General features: G+C 41.1%; 2 protein-coding genes across 6 annotated transcripts in view; both read left to right on the top strand.

Moving 5' to 3' along the window:
- Positions 1-5,238, top strand: part of nfat5b (nuclear factor of activated T cells 5b) — a 28,948-nt gene extending 23,710 nt beyond the window's left edge. For 3 of the 4 annotated variants that reach the window (XM_076110096.1, XM_076110093.1, XM_076110097.1), the window contains 5 exons: positions 1,269-1,401; positions 1,812-1,886; positions 2,053-2,156; positions 2,378-4,118; positions 4,348-5,238. In XM_076110096.1, the coding sequence (XP_075966211.1) occupies positions 1,269-1,401; positions 1,812-1,886; positions 2,053-2,156; positions 2,378-4,118; positions 4,348-4,586 (2,292 nt within the window). In that variant the 3' untranslated portion in view covers positions 4,587-5,238. The remainder of the gene's footprint in view (positions 1-1,268; positions 1,402-1,811; positions 1,887-2,052; positions 2,157-2,377; positions 4,119-4,347) is intronic. The other variant, XM_076110095.1, reaches the window with a different exon arrangement.
- Positions 5,239-10,371: 5,133 nt separating this feature from the next.
- Positions 10,372-18,183, top strand: kars1 (lysyl-tRNA synthetase 1). 2 transcript variants are annotated; one of them, XM_076109846.1, is made up of 15 exons: positions 10,413-10,444; positions 11,229-11,387; positions 11,692-11,836; positions 11,926-12,091; positions 12,195-12,288; positions 12,698-12,884; positions 14,797-14,922; positions 15,141-15,260; positions 15,445-15,607; positions 16,052-16,225; positions 16,432-16,517; positions 16,623-16,708; positions 16,795-16,921; positions 17,037-17,180; positions 17,523-18,183. In XM_076109846.1, exons 2-15 carry the CDS (start codon positions 11,257-11,259, stop codon positions 17,592-17,594), a joined length of 1,821 nt encoding a protein of 606 aa, XP_075965961.1. In that variant the 5' UTR covers positions 10,413-10,444; positions 11,229-11,256; the 3' UTR covers positions 17,595-18,183. The 2 variants fall into 2 exon arrangements, with proteins under 2 accessions (XP_075965962.1, XP_075965961.1); XM_076109847.1 differs by lacking the exon at positions 11,229-11,387 and having other exon boundaries at positions 10,372-10,444.
- The last annotated feature ends 854 nt before the right edge of the window (positions 18,184-19,037 follow it).

Consider the following 19,037-nt stretch of genomic DNA (forward strand, 5'->3'; position numbering starts at 1 on the left):
AGGCAGCTGTAGAACAAATACTCACGTGTTCTGCGAGGTAAAATTACTTTTGTCAGAGGAGTCTTGTGGCTCTGAAGAGAGCGTAGATAACAGCTTAAGTTCCCCGCTGGAAAGGGCTGTCTGACAGCAAGATAAAGCGGTAAAGATATTCTAAATATAGCGTACACTTAATCTAATATAGATTTAAATACATTTTGCTGCTGCCCCCGTCCACAGCAGTTCATTTTTTAGTTTCCGTGCCGGTACTCTGTCTGTTTCTCCAAACTGGGAGCGTGTCGCCCGTCATCTACTGTAGGTAATACACTGACTGACTAAGGATAAGTTCCTCATTCCCCACTTGAAAATTCTGAACTATGGCTTTAATGCCTATTACTAATCAGCTGAGTAGAAAGAAGCAGCCTTTTCAGATTTGTACGGGGCTTTAGATGTAATCATCTTAAATGACTGCTGGTTCAAATGTTTGAGTAGTCTCATTGTGTTCTGACCTAATTACCCTCAGTCTCAAAAGCTGGACTGAGTGTGTCTCAACAGTCCAGTCTGAACCTTTGACCTTGTAAACAAAATGTTCAGAGGTAGATCATTTTGTGTTTTGTTTTAGGTACACTGTGGAGTTTTGTTTCTGGCAGATACACATGTTGTGTATCTGCAAAGCCTAACAAATATATTGAATGCATTTCCTAACATTACATTTCAGACTGCTTTTTTTTAACCAGTACTGTGAAAGTTGGCATGTAGTCTTATTTTCTGCCCTTTTATGAGGCAATGCTACATTTGTCAAAGCTTTACTGCCACCAGCTGTTTATAGGTGGAATTAAAACGTAATTAAACTAAGTGATTCAGCAATTACCCCTGTCATTTGGTAGATATTGCCGTACGTGGTTGCACTGAGTTATGAACATTACTGATGAATATTTTAAGAACCAAACGTGTAAAAAAAGAGTGAGCATGTTTTCTGCTCAGACCTTGGATATTTAACTTTAAATCTATAAGACAAATCATCATAACTGAATGCAGTCATCTCTGTGTAGATCAAAACTACCTCCAGTTCAGTTCACACATTTACATTACAACCTCCAACAGTCACAGTAATGTGTATCACGTCACCCCCGTGCTCACGATGTGTCCATAGGGCAAAAGATACAGACAAAGTGATGAATATGTTTTCACTTTGTTCTAATCAACTCACCTTTTGACTAGATAAGTGCAGTTATACCTACTGTAGTAATCGTTCTTTTTTGCTGACTTTCTTTGAATGATCACCCCTTTAGAATCACGTGATAGTGAAGGTTCCTCCGTACCAGAACCAAGCCATCACCTCTTCAGTGTGTGTAGGAATCTATGTGGTGACGAATGCCGGGAGATCCCATGATGTTCAGCCCTTTACCTACACTCCAGATTCAGGTTTGTTCCCGTTTCAGTTTATTTACTAAATCACACAAAGCTTCTCTACATCCGTCTCTTTTTACAATCAACTAATGACGAGTCAAGCTGGTTAAAACACATGTACTTTTTAGATTTACTGGCTGGCACCACAAGCTGGCTCACCACCTACAGTTAAGGAGGATCAGAGAAAGTATTAGCAATCAGTTGGGATATCTGTCAAGAGCACAATAAACAGCCAATGTCTAAACTTAGAAATCCAGGGCTATCCACATTCAGGGCTCTCTTTCATTAGCACTTTTCATAATTGTAAGGTCCTATCGCACCTCCATACAAAGTAAACCAAGCTATTATCTTGCTGTAAGTTTACATAGATTTTCAAATTTTGTAATCTCATAGATCTAAAAATCTGTTGATGTTTGCCCTTGCAGCAAAACATGATGTTCCTGTGAAGAGAGAGCCGCCTTCTCCAGTGAAGACTTGTTCATTTGATGAACAAATTAAAGGTTATTTTCCCTTTGTAACAATGATTGTAACATCCTGCTTGAAAGCTATTCATTACTAATACACTGTACTTGGCAGCTCACAGTTGACACTTCTCTGAATAGTTGAACACAAAGCAAAATATAACATTTTAAGAATAAGATGTATTCCTTGGTGTTGCTCCTACAGTTCTAGATGGTGCCTTGATGCCTTCGATGTTGCCTTTAGTGAAGAGAGAAGATGTCACTCCAATGGAGGTCACCAGCAACCTCCAATCTTCTGGTGTATTTAAGGTGATACATTGATCTGTAACCTATTTAAAGTTTTTCAAAGTCAAATCACATACATGTTCAGTAAAATTAAGTTGAGTTCATACTTAATTATCTAGTCTGTAAGAGAAGTGTTATTTGTGGACAGTTTTAACATTAAAGATAACACAATAAATCTGACGACAAAATCTAAAAGCAAAATAAAGCACATCTTTTATCTTTTATCTTTTATCTTGTGTTTTCAGCAGACTGGTGACCTGTGTCCAGCCCAGCAGAACCCTGCGGGCGAACCTGACCAAGCCCAGGCTCCTGTTTTTCCCAACACAGAGCCCTTAGGCACTATTCAGAAGCAGGACATTGCAGCCACCAGCTCCTTCTCTGTGCCCGCCGACTCTTTGCTCCAGCAGGGATCACAGCAGTTCCTCCTGGAGCCCAGAGAGGGCCTCGGACAGGAGAGGCCCGGCAGCGGCTCTGCAGCTGTGGGGAGGTTGTGTGGAGAACCTGCACCTCAACAGCAGCAACTGCCTCTTTTCCCCCCAGACGAAATAGCCCAGCTGGAGGAGGCAGTGAGGCAGCTCAAAGCCAAAGGGTTCTGTAACTTACCACTTCAGTCTGACAACTCAATGGCCAAACAGCAGCAGCAACACATCCAGCACCAACAACAGATCCAAAAACAGCAAATTCAGCAGCAACAAATCCAGCAACAACAGCTTCAACAGCAGCAGGTTTTGGAGAATTTACAGCAGCAGCTGTTTCAGTCACAGATTCAGATGCAGTGTGGCATGTTTCAGGACGCCCCACAGGCCAAGAACGCAGAGCAGCAGGGCCCATCACAGGGGGTGGTGCCAAACCAGGGGACTCTTTTCCAACAGGCCCAACAACAGCAACAACAACAGCAGCAGCAGCAACAAGCAGCAGCTCTCTTTCAGCAGGCGAGTAATCTGCTCTCAATTCAGACCAACTTCCTCCAACAGACACCATCACACCCTTCACCACCCATGTTCCACAATCCCAGTTCTTTGGCTGAAACACAAGATTCACAGGGAACGTTGTTCCAGAAAGCCTCTCAGGAGCAGGTCCAGGCCGCTCTCTTCCAAAACACCATGACAGTACTACAGTCTCCGGACCAACAGCCCTCAACCCCTGGGCTTTTCCTCCCTCAGACATCCCTGTCCTCTCAGCTCACAACCAGTAGTGCTCAACAACAGCAGCAACAACAACAGCAGCAGCAGCAGCTGGCCTTCCTCAGTGCTCTACAAACGCCTGCCCCTAAACCACAATCAGTATTTCAGGCTCAAACTCAGCTCTCCCCCATCCAACAGAGAAGCCCCATGGAGCAGCAGCCGCCCTCCCAGCCTCCGCCCCACGCACAGCCAGCCCAGCAGTCTTCCCTGTTTCAGAACATCTCCCCACATCCATCTGCAAACACACTTTCCCCAGGCCAGCAGCAGCAACAGCAGACTGGCCTACTGTTCTGCAACAACCCCCTGTCCCCTCCGGATCAGGCCTCCAGCCTCCTGTTCAGCAGCCAGGGCCAGATGCCACCGCTGACCAGCAGCAGTTTAGTTTCCCAAGAGCCTCCAAACGCCTCTCTGCTCTTTTCCCAAGCCAGCATGGTGACAGTAAACCAGCAGGATCGCTCTGAGCCCATGGCCTTAGGGAACCCCACCGATCCACGACAGCAAGTCATATTTCAGGAGCAACAGCCGATGCAGCTGGGCAGCAGCTCAAACAGCCGGCAGGAGCAGCCTGTGGGGCTCTTTATGCCTCAGTCTAACATGGCCTCTCTGCAGGGTGGACTGGCTACTCAGGAGCTCGCACAGTCAGCCATGTTTGCCTCACAGAACGGCGTGGCAAACCTCCAAACGACCACCTCCTCCCCTGTTCAACAGCCAGGGACTCTGTTTCAGACTGCTGTCAGTGGGAGCATCAATCAGCCCAGCCAGCCTCAACAACCGGGCCTCTTCCTTTTTGGGATTCAAAACGGTAAGGAATTGATTACACAGGTTCACTTTAATAATCTTGCAGTATGAATGACTGCCAACAAGTGCCGATGGCAAATATTATATGAACCACCTTCTAAATTGTCCGTTTTTTTCATAGTTTTTTTTCATGACGAGGTCGTCGCACTCGTATAAAGGATCATTAAACCTGCTGTACAAACCTACACTGTAACGTGTGAGGTTTGTAAACTCATTCTGTTCCCTCCCTGCAGATTGTGACCAGCTGATGAATAGTCCTGGAAACACGCTGTCAGATCAGATTATAGCCATCAGCCAGTCTGGCCAGAACCAAAGAGAGAGTGACGCGCACATCCAGTCTCTGCTCAGCCAGTCCCTGTCTCAGTCTGGGCCCGTGCAGAACAGCATGACTGCCTCTCAGAACATGGAGAAGATGGATGACCTGATGGTCAGCCTGCACGAGTCCGGCAGCAACTTAGCTCGCTCATACTAACCTCGTCATTTCATTTTTATATGTAGAATAATTGTAAAATGTAGAAAAATAGACAAAACACTACTACAGTAAAATAATTGTGAATTAGCCCTGCATCATGAAGTTTGAGACAAACCGAATAGTATGTTCTTAAATCTGAACTCTTATTATTTTTCTGCCCTAACACAATATCTGGTTTACTTTAAGACTGAGGGTTCATCAGGAAAGAGTAGTGAAGGTGCTGCTGTCCTTGCTTAGCCAGTCTCCTCCTCTCGTGATTGTTCTCCAGAGTGGCATGAATGATATCAGTTATCTGACTGTTGAGGACAAACTGGACAAATCAATATCCAGACAGTGAACTATGAATTTCTTGGCTGAGTGGGCTGGCCAAGAAAAGTGAAAGTCTCTTATTGACTTCATGACTGACTGACTCCCCCCCATTGTAACAAATGTGCAGAATTAGATGGACTCCAGGTGAGAACAGGCAAATTGTCATTACTGAGAGGAAAAACACCATTTGGTGCTTTGTTCTTCAACTTTTCCTCCAGAAGTACAGTAACCTAGTGGTCTCGTTATTCATTTAACTTGTGAAGTTTAGTGTGTATCTGTAGATAGATTGTCAGTGATGTCATTTCTTGGTTCTTGTACCGTTTTTCTAAAGTCTCCAAAGTGTCTTGTGGTTTCCCTTTAATACTTGTTTTATATTTTTGTTGCATGGAAGGTGGAGTGTGCGGTAGAGCAGCAAGGTTTCGACAGACTGTGGTATGTATGGTTGAATACATCGATGATGTGGAAGGTAGTTCACGTGGTTTGAAATTATTTTCAGCCAACGGTGCAGAAAGTGTATTGAAAGAAGGTTAGAGATGAGGTAGAGAAATGAGAGGTAGAAGAAAGTGGAAAAGTGTTCGACACTAATCTGATGTGTAATCCCAAACAAGTGTCTTATATGTGGGTGCCGATTGTTTAAATGTTGTAGCAGCTAGCTTGCACCTGATAATATGAATATATTCACTCAAGCTGTCTCTGATGGGCGACGAAGTGACTTTGGTTTTCATTAATGATATAGAAAGAAGCTGTGCTCAGTAGGTGTATGACTATAGTATTGTGGCATTTTGTTGCTATCTACGAGAGGCCTGGATAAATTAGATCTATTCTTGTGTAGACCGGTTCGTTGCAGTAATACCTGTAAAGAATATTTGAAGTTCAGCCAACAGCTGTCTGTGTGGCTCTGCAGTGAAGCTCACCTCCAGCTGTGAAACATATCTTTCAGTATGAGATCCTTTACCATCTCCACCACAGTGTGCAGACGACACTTTGTGATATAGATAAGCAAACGCTTTCAGGCTAACATTTAGTCTGTATTCATCCAAACCAAACTGTGTCAGTTTGCTACCTTTTAGAGCAGATTCTCCTTTTAATACATTACAAAGAGATGGATCTTTTAAGAAAGTGTGGCGGTAGAAATATGATAGAAAAATAGAAACAAATAAAACAAATATTGGCTGAGACTTTTCTTTTTACATGTCTGTTCAGCACGTTACGATGCTGTTCTTTGTGACCACTTTACTCATCGAGGGTACGGTACAGTCCCACAGCAGGTGGTGGGTTTTTTTTGTCAGCCGCCTCTTCCTCTTTGTTTACAGGGAAGAGGATACATTTTGAAACATGCTGTTACAACTTTCAACTATTCATTCCCAAAACATTATTTATTCCTCAAAACCAGTGAAAAATGGGGATCGGGACATTTTTATTCAAATAAGATTATTTCACATATAACTCTAAATCAAACACATCTAGAGAGAGTGGAATTTAACATAGTATATTATTAATATTATGTGTTTTAGTGTCATTTTGATTGCATCATTCTGCGTCAGGCACGCATGAACTGGAATAGTATGCTTAAATCAGCTAGAAAAGAGCCTTTTTTTTTTTTAACCAGTTTTATTAATGTGACTGATTTAGTGAATGTAGAAGAGAAGCAAACTGTACATTATACATCTCATCCAGGTTAAGGTATTAACATGCAGTAACGGAGCCCATTTTATATGTTTTCTTGTAAATGCAGTCGTCTGGAGTCGTCCAGTGGCCTCAGGACCAAAGTTTGACTCAAATCTTGCTTTGCTTAAATCCTGATGACAGGCCAGTTTTATGGCTCGTGAGCTTTTATTTTCCATTTATTTCTGAAGAAAAACATAGACATAGATGGTTTCATTGTTGGTCACGGTTGTCCTGCTGCCACACTTTTCTTTCTGTTGGTTTGTTGTGTTAGTTTGGGAAAGAAACACACGTTTGTGTCATGTTTAGTTTCACTGTAAGTGTGTGCATGAACGAGGGGCTGGTCTCTGATGATGACAGAATTAGCTCAGTTGAATGCCTCGCTCGTTGTTTTCTATGTACAGATTGGTAGAAACACATACACACGTTACATTTTATACACTTTAAAGTCACAAACCGCTGTTTTATGATGGAGATTATGTAAACTTGACTAATGTGATTTTGAGGAAGTACGAGTCTGAACGGTTGTGGGTGGTTTTTAAAGGGACCCTACTCCTGAAGGAAACCTGAAGTTGGAGGAAAGAGCTATCTGTGATCGGCTTTCTTCAACTTGTGAAATAGAAGAACTAAGATTTTCCAGTGTTGAGTATTTATGATTTTATTTCTATTTGTTTGTTTTACAAAGTTTAGATCTTTTTTATTTTGTATTTTAATCTGTGTAGTACCAGTCTCTCTCTTCGGAGAAGCATATCTAATTTATTTGTGTGTTGTTTATTATCTAAATTGTTTTCCTTTATCAGTTGTGTTAAGATATTTTCTGTATTGATAACAAGCAATGTCATCCCCCCCCCCCCACCCCACCCCCCCCCCCCCCCCCACACACACACACACACACACAACGGCTGATACTGTAACTGGCACCATGGTGATGCATTTAAATGAGATTGTAGACCATGAATAACATGTACATTCCTGTGCACAGTTATCTTTTTTGGATATTGTAATAATACACAACTTGATGTACTTATCAGGTGCTTGCTCAAGGTTTATTATTGGACCCCTGGCCTTGTCGTCTCTCCTGACCAAATGGTTAAACAGGTTTTAATCCCTCAAAACAGGACCAACAAATTTCAGTATTTTTACTATGAATATAGAACTGATGTGATCGTGTAGGCTGCCTGTAAATGGCTCACTAAGAATGTTCTGTTATGCACATACTGTGGAGGTAATTACTTTTTTGAAATTACAGTTTCCTCATTTGTGTATTTACAATGTAACTGGAGATCAGAAATATATAAAAGAGTGACTCATTATATAGTCACTACTAACTATGGAAAAGAGGGTAATTGTTGATAAAAGTTCCCATATTTCCTTCAGATGCTGCAGACTCTAACTTTCTCTGTTTCTTGCAATAGAACACGTGGTTTTCTTTTAACATTATCCATTAATTTAATGTCAACAAATTGAATCTGCCATCACAGGTGTTTCCGCCTAAAATGTCACTTTAGACATTAGTAGATATCGTACATGTACATAAAAAAAAAAATGTTTTAAGCCATACGACTTTAAATGCTCGACAACAGTGACCAGATAAATGTGTAGTGCAATTTCTGTCATCCATCTAACTTGTTTGTACTGAAGTATCCATTGCATTTATGTTATACAACGTAGATGCAGACAAATTTTCCCTGAAACTGCTATGCAGCTAATATACTGTAAATGTAGATCTGTTAGTTTTTGAATATATATTTTTCTAAATAGCATCTCCTGTTTCCAGCAAAAAGGAGAAACCAAAGTAGATGTTCTTTCTATTATTTATGTTGCTTGTTGAAATATTTTCTTTGCTTTCATTGTCGCCTGAAACAGATTTTAAATATTTGAATCAGTTAAAATGCAAATTTCTCTTCTCAACAACCATCTCAGTCATGTTTTTGTGTGGGGGGGGGGGGGACTTTCTTAATATATGGCTTTTGTTGGGATGTTTTTAATTATATTGCAATTACATTTCTGTAAACTTGCTGCTATCTATATTAAACATATATTCTTTAAATGTTACGCCCCTGAGCTTTTATTTCATGTTTTTGATGTAAACTGGGGGGATGAGGATACATATTGATTCAGAAATATGTGATTTTAGTTTTAATTGATACCGTGCCAAAGCACCTGCTCTGACACAGCTAAAGATGTTGGCCCGTGACTGATGGCTGATGTATTTTTTACAGAAATACACGCGCTCATATGTCATATCTTCTAAGACAAATATTGTGAAATTTACCCACTTCATTACAGCTTGTGTACAACATTTATTTTTAGTTGTTGAGAAATGTTCCCTCCTCCCACAGACTGTGCTATGCTTCACATAAATAACGAGAAAGCTTGGCATTTATGATTTATTTTAATAATCAATAATTGCAATCTGACATGAATATACAATATACAGAAAATGTAAAAAAAAAAAAAAAAGACCACACAGGAAAATATAACACCTAAACCTAGCTTTGACTTAATTAAAACAATGAACTTCAAGTTGGAAACCAAAAGATGACAGTTATGCCACAGCTGCATGAGAACATCACCTCTGGCTCCTTCATCCTGCTATCATTCATATACAATGTACTGTAAGCTACAGCGTGTGTCCTGTTTAACACTTCTTTTATTCAGGCATCATTTATTTCTTGTGCTAAACCAAATGAGAAAAAAATGCATTTTCAAGTGATTTTAAAATCCCATGTGAGATTTGATCCAGACTTTTTACACTTAAGATACATTTCTTAAAAAATTGCTGTAATAATTTGATATCAGCTTTAATAAGGTGTATCTGAATAAAATTGGACAGAAGAGGAAGTAAAGTGGTCTGTTTTTACATCATTAGAGTTCTGAAACCGGTTCATGTTGGATTTAATTAATTTGAAGTTGTGACATGCACATTTAAACTGGTCGAGGCCTTAATAACCACATTGAATGCCCACCTGATAAATTATCTTACATAAGAAGTGTCATCACAGTTGAATTGCAGATCTTTACAAAAGTAAAAGTCGCAATCAAAGAACACATGTAAGCTCAGTCTGACGCTCCACTGAGTGCCGACTGTTCTTTAATTATGGAACGAACTTTTCACTGACATCAGGACGGCAGAAACTCTACACATCTTCCGTCACAGGTTGAAAACTCACCTGTTCAGGCTGCACCTTGACATCTTTTATTATCTCGTGGCGTGTGTGGAACTTGAAGATAAGCATTAATGACGTTGGTGTACTGGCATGATTGTGGCACTGTTGTACCTTCATGGGTGAATGCACTTATTGTGTGTTGATTTGGATAATAGGTTCAGCTAAATTAATGTAATGTAGAAAGGGGATTCATTAATTGATTTAAAGAAACACTTATTATTCAGGCATTCAATTTTGTTCTTGAGTTAAACTAAATGAGTATCATTACATTTTCAAGTGTGATTGTGAAAACCCTTTTGAGATTTGATCCAGACTTTAGATAAATTGAAAGCTTGAAAACGAGCTAAAGTCTAATGATTGTTTGTGAGTTTTAACGCGTCTGTTTAAAATAAAGACAAAAGCTGATGCTGAATTTGAAGCTGTTACTAACCCTAATATTAGCACTTCTTCAGGTCAAAATTACCTGTTGACCAGCCAGATTATACACACACAAAAACGTACAACCTCCAATGGTCCACAAGCGATTTTTTTATGACACTGTGAATATAATTGTATTTTATTGAAATATACTTCACTCTTTCCCGTTTACGGATTTCCGGCACGCACCCAAACGCACCATCAAGATCTCGCGTGCGCGTCATTTGATCATTCTGAGCGCAGCATCTACAACATGGCAGACGTGACAGCGGTGGACGCAGAGAAACTCAGCAAAAAGTGAGTTTATTCTTTTCTTCCGTCGCATGTTAACCACTCTCAACTCCTCACACGGTTAAGTGGACTGTTGAGTTGTTGTTTTAGCAGGTATGAGCGTTTCAGTTCGGATATGAAATGTGAAGTGTTGCATCAGGTAATAGCGAAGTGAGGGTTACGTCCATGCTCCATATAGTGACACGCCACAAAGCCTACACATCCCAGGATGCAGTTCGTTTGTGTCTCTGGTAGTTGTAGTCCTGAATCCAATAGCGACAGTGCCTTTTACTTCTCGGAAGAACTACAAGATCCACAGTACAATCAGAAATGTTCTCCACACATTGGTCGTGAAATCGTTGTGGTTTCTTTTCCTTGTGTTCGATATTAATCTTAACGTATGGTGTATTTAATCATTTCACTCTCGCAGAGCACTATATTTTGTATTTTAGCGGGTATAAAACCGTTTAGACAATTCTTCATTGATGCTAACTGTGTTGTCCTTCGTTGTTCTTGACTTCCTGTGCCGTTATGTGCTAGCAGTAACGTTATGTTATCTCTGACACACCCTTGGCTAAAGGGAAAAGGAAACCTAATTTGAATTACAATGTAGTTTTCTTCCGTTTTTCTTCGTACGTGCGTGTTTTTACCTCATTGGCTGGATGTGTGCTCTGGCGAGGGTCTTTGTTTGGGGTTGTAGAGTTATTCCCCCTACAGTTTTATTTATATAAATATATATATACTACCTGGTGGGCCAAAGACAGCCTCTGTTGTATATGCTGTAAGCGACATTGTCTGTCTATTTTCTCAGGTCTGTCCGCTGACTGTGGTAGCTCAGCATGCTGTGTCTGGTCAGGGCAGCCAGGCAGCAGCTGTGGGCCTTTGGGGTCAGGGGACAGTGGTTAAAATGCGCTGCCCCGTGTACAGTCTCGGCTCAAATTTACGGGATCCGTTGGAGAGGTGACAAAAGGTTGGTGGAGTTCCATTCCAATGAGAAAAACAACCAACCTTTTGTCATCCTTCCCTTTTCTGCATGAGTGCTTGTCTCCGTTATTAGTTGATTGTGGCGTGGCCTTGTTTGCTTTTTTTAAATTTCAAACACCAGAACAGAATAACATATACAGTGTGGTTATGTGGGGAATCATGTATTTGTTTGCCGTTGTGTTTTGTGAAACAGTTTGAACATCCATGCACTTTCGTTTTGTGGTTGCATCATCGACCGCAAACTACAATATCTAACCTATGACTGATCTTTGATTCCTCTTTCTTATCAGTGAGCTGAAGAGACGAATGAAAGCGGACAAGAAGGTGACCGATAAAGAAGCCAAGATCAAAGAGCAGTTGGAACAAAAGAAAGAATCCAACGACCAAGGAGTGGAAAATGCCTGTGGGTTGGATGAGGAGACGCTTGACCCAAATGTGAGATCATATACCTTACTCTTACATTTATTATACCCTTAATGTTTAGAGCTTTTTGTATTAATGTAATCTGTTTCCCTCTGACGTAGCAATACTACAAGATCCGCACCCAGGCCATCCAGGAACTGAAGGGCACAGCAGAGGACCCGTACCCTCACAAGTATCATGTCGACTTGTCCCTCACAGACTTCATCGACAAATACACTCCTCTACAGCCTGGAGACCAGCTGACGGATGTTGTTCTCAGTGTGTCAGGTACCAGCAATGGTTTAAGATCTTACATTTGTGTTTTCCATTTTGTATGTGCACTGTACCCCCTGCAGTAGATGCTCTGTTAATCATTTTGTATGATTTACAGGCCGCGTCCATGCCAAGAGGGCTTCTGGTGCCAAGCTGATTTTCTACGACCTGCGGGGTGAAGGCGTCAAGTTGCAAGTCATGGCAAACTCAAGGTACATAATGATGGCCGTGGTTAACACACATAGTTTTAGAGGCATCATGACTGCAGACGGATGAAGAGTCGTACAGCGCTGCATGGATTGGTGAGTTAAAACAGAAAGACGGAAAAATTATTAAACATCTTGGAGTTCTTGGGAAGTTTGATGATGTCACACACTGATGTAGTGCTTGTTATTGAAACAAATGTCCATGCTGTTACCAGCCAAAAAACTGCAAAACCACTCGCCTCTCTCATAAGATTTGTTGTTTATGTGATTATCTCAGACAGATTATTCATATTGTCACACGTTTGTGTTGTGAAATGTTGTACAGCATATCATTTCACCTCGTACTATGTGTTCTTCTCCTTGTGGATGATTAAGCAGTGATTTAAGTTCTACATATTTTCTCTTACTCTGTCAGGACTTACAAGTCTGAGGACGCCTTTGTGGCCATCAACAACAAACTGCGCCGCGGCGATATCATCGGTGTCCGCGGTAACCCAGGGAAGACAAAAAAGGGGGAGTTGAGCATCATTCCCATCGAGATGACCCTACTGTCGCCATGTTTGCACATGTTGCCCCACCTTCACTTTGGCCTCAAAGACAAGGTAATGCCCGTTGTGATTAACACACCTGGATAGTGAGAGACGCATTGCACCATGTCCTCTTCCCCAAAAATACACTAAATCACACGCTTCTGCAAATACCACGTTTACAAAGTGAGAATGGACGACACAAAGCAGAAGCATTAGTTGTTATGGATCACTATTTTCAGTGCATTTAGGGCGGGGCTAGCCGGACTAAATCACGTTAAGTTGTTCAATTTTACTCATTTAGGGGTTCGTTATCTAGCTGGCTTGCTAATGTTACAGTCACAGAACATAAAAAGCACCATCTGAACGGTTGGATTTGGTCTACTTTACTGTAACATGTAGTCAGACTTTACTGTTTTTACCTCATTGTTCATGTTGGCCGTTAATGTTTCAGCTTATGTTAATCGCTAGCACTAATGCTAATTGCTAACTGTTCCCTTTTATCTGCTTTTGGAGTCGATTGCACAGCAAATCTTAACCATTGTAGCGGTGTTTGTAGTTGTTTTCTCACTGAACGCATGATGGCAGACGATGACTGTTGCTACCAAAGGAGGAGTGAGTGTGGTGACTTCCACGTGCAGTGACATGATCACAAGTAAATCCTCTATTGCACAGGCCGCCCCGCCTGCATGGCTTACTGCCACACCGACAATGGAATAAAGCTATAATTAATGTTAGAAGATATAATCCTGTGTTTCCCGCTACAACGACTAAAAATTTCACTGAGAATAATTATTACGATGTCAAGCTCGTGCAATGTTACCTGAAAGATTCGTGGCCTTTTCAGAAATGGTCAGATGAGGACACATGATTCTTCTTTCTATCCTCTTCAGCAGTGGTCCCCAACCTTTTTTGCGCCACGGACCGGTTTCATGTAAGACAATATTTTCACGGACCGGCCTTCAAGGTGTGGCGGATAAACACAACGAAATAAAATGATACGATCGGCATGAAAACAAATATAAAATGCATAAATAAATACAACTCACAATAACGCTGAATCAGTGGGAGCCCTGAGCTTGTTTCTCTGCAACGAGACGGTCCCATCTGGGGGTAATGGGAGACAATGACACCCGAAGTGTGTTCCTTTTGTCCAGTCTACTCCATAATTTAGTTTTGATTGCCGTCACTGCAGAACATCCCGCTTCACAAAGAGGATGTGTGAAATGGAAGCAGAGTTTTCAGTGCTTTAGTGGCAATCTCAGGATTTTCAGCCTTGATTTTAATCCAAAACACCAGCAGAGTTGTTATCTCAGACATACTTTTAAGGCCACCGTCATTTACAATCTCCAGCAGCTGATCTTCCTCTGTCGCCACATATGCATGCAGAGCGGGTTTGGCGCGTCAGAATTACTCCTGATATTTAATCAGACTCCTGATATTGTCTGTTAAATGAAGCTTTCATTTTCGTGGAAGTTGTAGGCTCTTCTTCTGTCTCCTTAGTGGGCCTTTCCCTCTTTGCAAAGAAGCTCTCCAAAAGTGTTTTACTCATTTTCGCTAGTTTGCGGGCTTAATTTTTGAGGTAACGTATCACGTGACCGAGACAAGCGTCTCGACATGTCAAGAGCCACAGGCGGATGTAATTGGGAGAGATTCCGGTCATTTTTCAAAATAAAACTTTTTTCAGACTCTGATAATCAATAAAACACGGACCGGTACCAGCCCGCGGCCCGGTGGTTGGGGACCGCTGCTCTGATTTTGACATAATTTGAAAATCACCTCTGCTGTCATTTAATTCGTTTTCATTTTCAGCCAGCCCCAGTTGCAGTGTGACAAAAGAGAAAAACCTCAAAGCTTTTCATTGTTAAATGTTCTGTTAGTTTTACTGAGTTTGTTTGAGGACAAGGTGACCAGTCGATACAACAGCAATGACCGACGTTGAAGCATTTTTTTTTTTTCTCACCCAAGTGTCGTCTTTTTCTCAAAGGAAACACGTTTCCGCCAGCGCTACTTGGATCTGATTCTCAACGACTACGTGAGGCAAAAGTTCATAACTCGCGCCAAAATCATCACATACCTGCGCGGTTTCCTGGACCAGATGGGCTTTTTGGAGGTAAGAGTTGGTGTCTGTAGTGTATTGAGACATCCAAGTTGACATCGTCACACAACTAATCAATTGAACAGTATATTTCATGTCTTTACAAGCTGAGGACTCAAAACAAACACTTAGGTGTTTTATAATGCTCCAATAGTTTGTAGGTTTGTTCCACACTGAAGGAACATAGAGTTAATCAGTGTAGCTTTGCTGAATCGTGTTTTCTGTTACTTTAGATTGAGACACCGATGATGAACATCATTCCTGGTGGAGCAGTGGCCCGTCCATTTATTACTTACCACAATGACCTGGATATGAACCTGTACATGAGGATCGCACCTGAGCTCTACCACAAGGTAATCCATCACTTTCAATTACCGTCCTTCTCAGTCATCATTTACTTCCATATTTCTGTTCATTTGTTGTGAAATTTGTGTACAGAAATACATTAATTCTTTGAATACATGAACTTAACTTAACCCCCCTCAACTGTAATTAAATGTCTAAATATTAACGCTGCATATCAAACGTTCCCCACAGATGCTTGTGGTTGGAGGAATGGACCGAGTGTATGAGATTGGTCGTCAGTTCAGGAATGAAGGCATAGATCTTACTCACAATCCGGAGTTCACCACCTGTGAATTCTACATGGCTTATGCCGATTACCATGACTTGATGGAAATCACAGAGAAACTTCTCTCAGGTAAGTAAAACATGGATAGTTAGCATAGTGAGAAATAGTTCAACTGGCTAACATACCAGTGAAGGAAAGAAAAGGCAGTTATTAGCAAAAAACTTTTGTCAGTCTTGCTAAGATCTGACTTGACTTGTTTAGATTGTCTTTGTTACAGGTGTCCTTTAACATCCAGTTTGACAAGTGAAACTCAAAACATGAAGCTGTCACATCAGATGCAACAAGAGCCGACCTGTTTGCACCTGTTTAAGAGGCCACGGCAGTCTCCTAACTAATGTGTCCATTTAGGATAAGGAGACTATTCCACATAAAGAAATTCTTTAGAGTATGAAGTCGGTAATGAGCTATTTTAATATATGAATCGGCCAGAGGGCCATTTCTTCTGAGTTTTGTCACAGGAAAGGTCTCCACTGAGCTGCTCTGGTTAACTCAGCGGTGCCCTCTTTGCTTCAGGAATGGTGAAACACATCACTGGAGGATACAAGGTGATTTATCACCCCGATGGTCCGGAGGGACAGGCCCAAGAGATTGACTTCACGCCGCCATTCAGGAGAGTGAGCATGACACACGACCTGGAGAAGATCATGGGAGTGAAGTTCCCTCCTACTGACAGCTACGACAGTGATGGTGAGAGCCTGTAGAGATGTACAGATGGACTTTGTGAGAAGACGACTGCCTCTGAAATGTTAGAGAAGCTTTTGTTTCTGTGACATTCTCCATCTCTCTCACATGTTCTCTCTCACAAATACAGGGTTTAGCCTTCATGTCATTTCTATATTTCAAATGGTTTTATTCTAACAGCAGATTCCTCTCTTTCACTCTTTTGTCTTCAGAGACGCGTAAATTCTTTGACGAGCTGTGTGCACAGAAAGGAGTTGAATGTCCTCCACCCAGAACCACGGCCCGCCTCCTTGACAAGGTGCTCCATTGATGAACATCAGCATCTGTTTTTTGTCGCTTTATTCCTTTCATTTATTTATTTATTTTACTGTGAGGTCTTTACTAATACAGTTTTTCTCCACAGTTGGTTGGAGATTTCCTTGAGGTCACCTGTATCAACCCCACATTCATCTGTGATCACCCTCAAATCATGAGTCCCTTGGCAAAATGGTGAGAAACGCCTCATTTCATCCTCATATCTACCCTTTAAAGATGTGATGCTCAGGCTCATGCTGACACTGCTTTAATTATTACAGGCACAGATCACAGAAGGGCCTGACGGAGCGTTTTGAGCTCTTTGTGATGAAGAAGGAAATCTGCAATGCTTACACTGAGTTGAATGATCCGATTAGACAGAGGGAGCTTTTCGAGCAGCAATCCCTGGTGTGTATAGAATGATGATACATGGTCACATCATAAAGGTTAAGGCTCTGTATTGTTACAGTGCGAGTGTATATATTGGTGCATGTTAATCATTTTCATGGTGGATCTTTTTCAGGCCAAAGCAGAGGGCGACGATGAGGCCATGTTCATTGATGAGACCTTCTGCACCGCTCTGGAATATGGACTGCCACCAACTGCCGGCTGGGGGATGGGCATCGATCGTCTCACCATGTTCCTCACCGACTCCAACAACATCAAGGTAAAGCTGTCGTATGAATCATGATGCTAGCACATGCATGTCATGTTTCAGTCCTTGTACCACAACGACAAACTACATAAGAGGAAATGGTGGTGTTTTGACCACTAGTAGTGCTCATGGTAGGCTTGTTGCTGATCATGCAGGTAATCTGTGTGACCACATGACGCCTTCCCTCAGTGCGTTGTCCTCATTAGGATTTTAGGCTTTGTTCAGACTGAAAAACAGAAGAACACATTAACGGGACACAGGGGGTTAAAGAGATAACATCATCAATAAAGTCCTCTTTGATGTACACGCTGTAAGAGTTAGAAACCCTCAGCTGACAGTTTTGTTCTCTCACAGGAGGTGTTGCTCTTCCCAGCGATGAAGCCTGACGACAACAAGCCGGCGCCCACAGATGGCACCTCCGTCTAATGACAGGACCACTCCTGCTGTCACATCTGTGCAGGAGTCCGTCTGGAGTAGGAGCCTTTACCTCACTGTGGTCATCGGCGGAGCCTGCAGCCTTTTTGTTTTATCAATGTTAAGTCTGTCAAAGGTTTTGATTGTTGATTTCGTTAAGGGAAATCTTCTTGTCTCAGTATACGATGACAAATGATTCTTTTTCTCCTTTTGTATTTCTTACAAATTTGTGATCATATTTGCTGCGTCCTCCTCGAGTGATTGTAAGGAGACGTTTTAATCCTCACTGTCACCCAGACGATAAATGGATAGTATTTGATCAGGAAATCATTTGTGATCTGCTGTTGTATGCAACCTTCTACGAATTATTTTTGAATATACTTTGAGAAATTTCACAGGGTGCTTGATTCTGGCTACCAGATACACGTAGATACACCACATAATAACACTCGGTCACCTGTGCTCTCAGTGTATCCATCTGTTTCACCAGCTCTGCTTGTATGCCATGTCTGAGACTTTTTGAGCAAGACTCCACAAATTCAATATTCCTCTGCTAATAAGTTTAAACAAGATTGTCAGAATAAAGATTAATATGAATCAACTTTGTTTGCTCTCTTGTGATGTTTTTGGTCCGTTTACAGAACATTTAATGTATTTTAAGAGTTTACAGAATATGATATAGGATTTTGGTGGCTTTGAGGCTCATGGATTGTAGTAATAGTAACTATCTTTTCTTTACATGAAAAAAGCTATTTGAATAATGATCTACATGAATTCTAGACTGATACTTTCTTTAGTGCTGGGGAGGAAATTCTCTTTGACTCTTCCACTGGGACAGAGCATAGTGGCATAATTACACTGACCTTGCAGCTGAATAAATAGCTTAATCAACATTTACAGCAAGACAATAATTAAGCATACAATTATAATGAAATGCCAGTAAGAAATATGTTTTCATTCGGCTGTCTTTAGATGCCTTCATTTTTAAATTAAATGAGAAAAGCTACTTTAAAAAGACAATCTTTATGATTTTTTACTTTTTAATTAGTGTGTGCATTGTCAAATTTCATGTCACAATTATTTTCTTTACCACAGTTTCTGTTCTGTGTAAAAAAAAAGTAGCTGACAACATTGTTTTGCAACATTTCTCACCCTGGTCCCCAAACCAAAATCTGCATTCTCGGCTGCACAAGCCTTACTGGTGTAAACATTACCAAGTCTATAAGGGAACGTCACATATTACTCAAGTACGTATATAAATTCATTGGCTACCGAATCAACTTCAAAATTCTTCTTTTCGTATTTAAAGCAAGTTTTAAAATCCAGACTTATTTATGAGATGTAAAAGGTCGGCATCAGGTGGATATAACCCACCATCTCGTTTTCAAAGCCATCTTTTTGCAAGAGAGGAAGTAACTGTACTCTAAACTTTTAGGCCTTACTTTAATTGATTAT

The sequence above is a fragment of the Anarhichas minor genome, unplaced genomic scaffold (assembly GCF_050575085.1).
Source record: "Anarhichas minor isolate MPS153535 unplaced genomic scaffold, ASM5057508v1 ptg000042l, whole genome shotgun sequence".
NCBI lineage: Eukaryota > Metazoa > Chordata > Actinopteri > Perciformes > Anarhichadidae > Anarhichas > Anarhichas minor.

Bases quoted from the DNA above. Each gene is read 5' to 3' on its own strand.
- kars1 (XM_076109846.1), top strand. From the start codon at position 11,257: ATGCTGTGTCTGGTCAGGGCAGCCAGGCAGCAGCTGTGGGCCTTTGGG. The intron at 14,923-15,140 runs GTAAGAGTTGGT...CTGTTACTTTAG, and splicing joins ACCAGATGGGCTTTTTGGAG to ATTGAGACACCGATGATGAA. The intron at 15,261-15,444 runs GTAATCCATCAC...CGTTCCCCACAG, and splicing joins CACCTGAGCTCTACCACAAG to ATGCTTGTGGTTGGAGGAAT.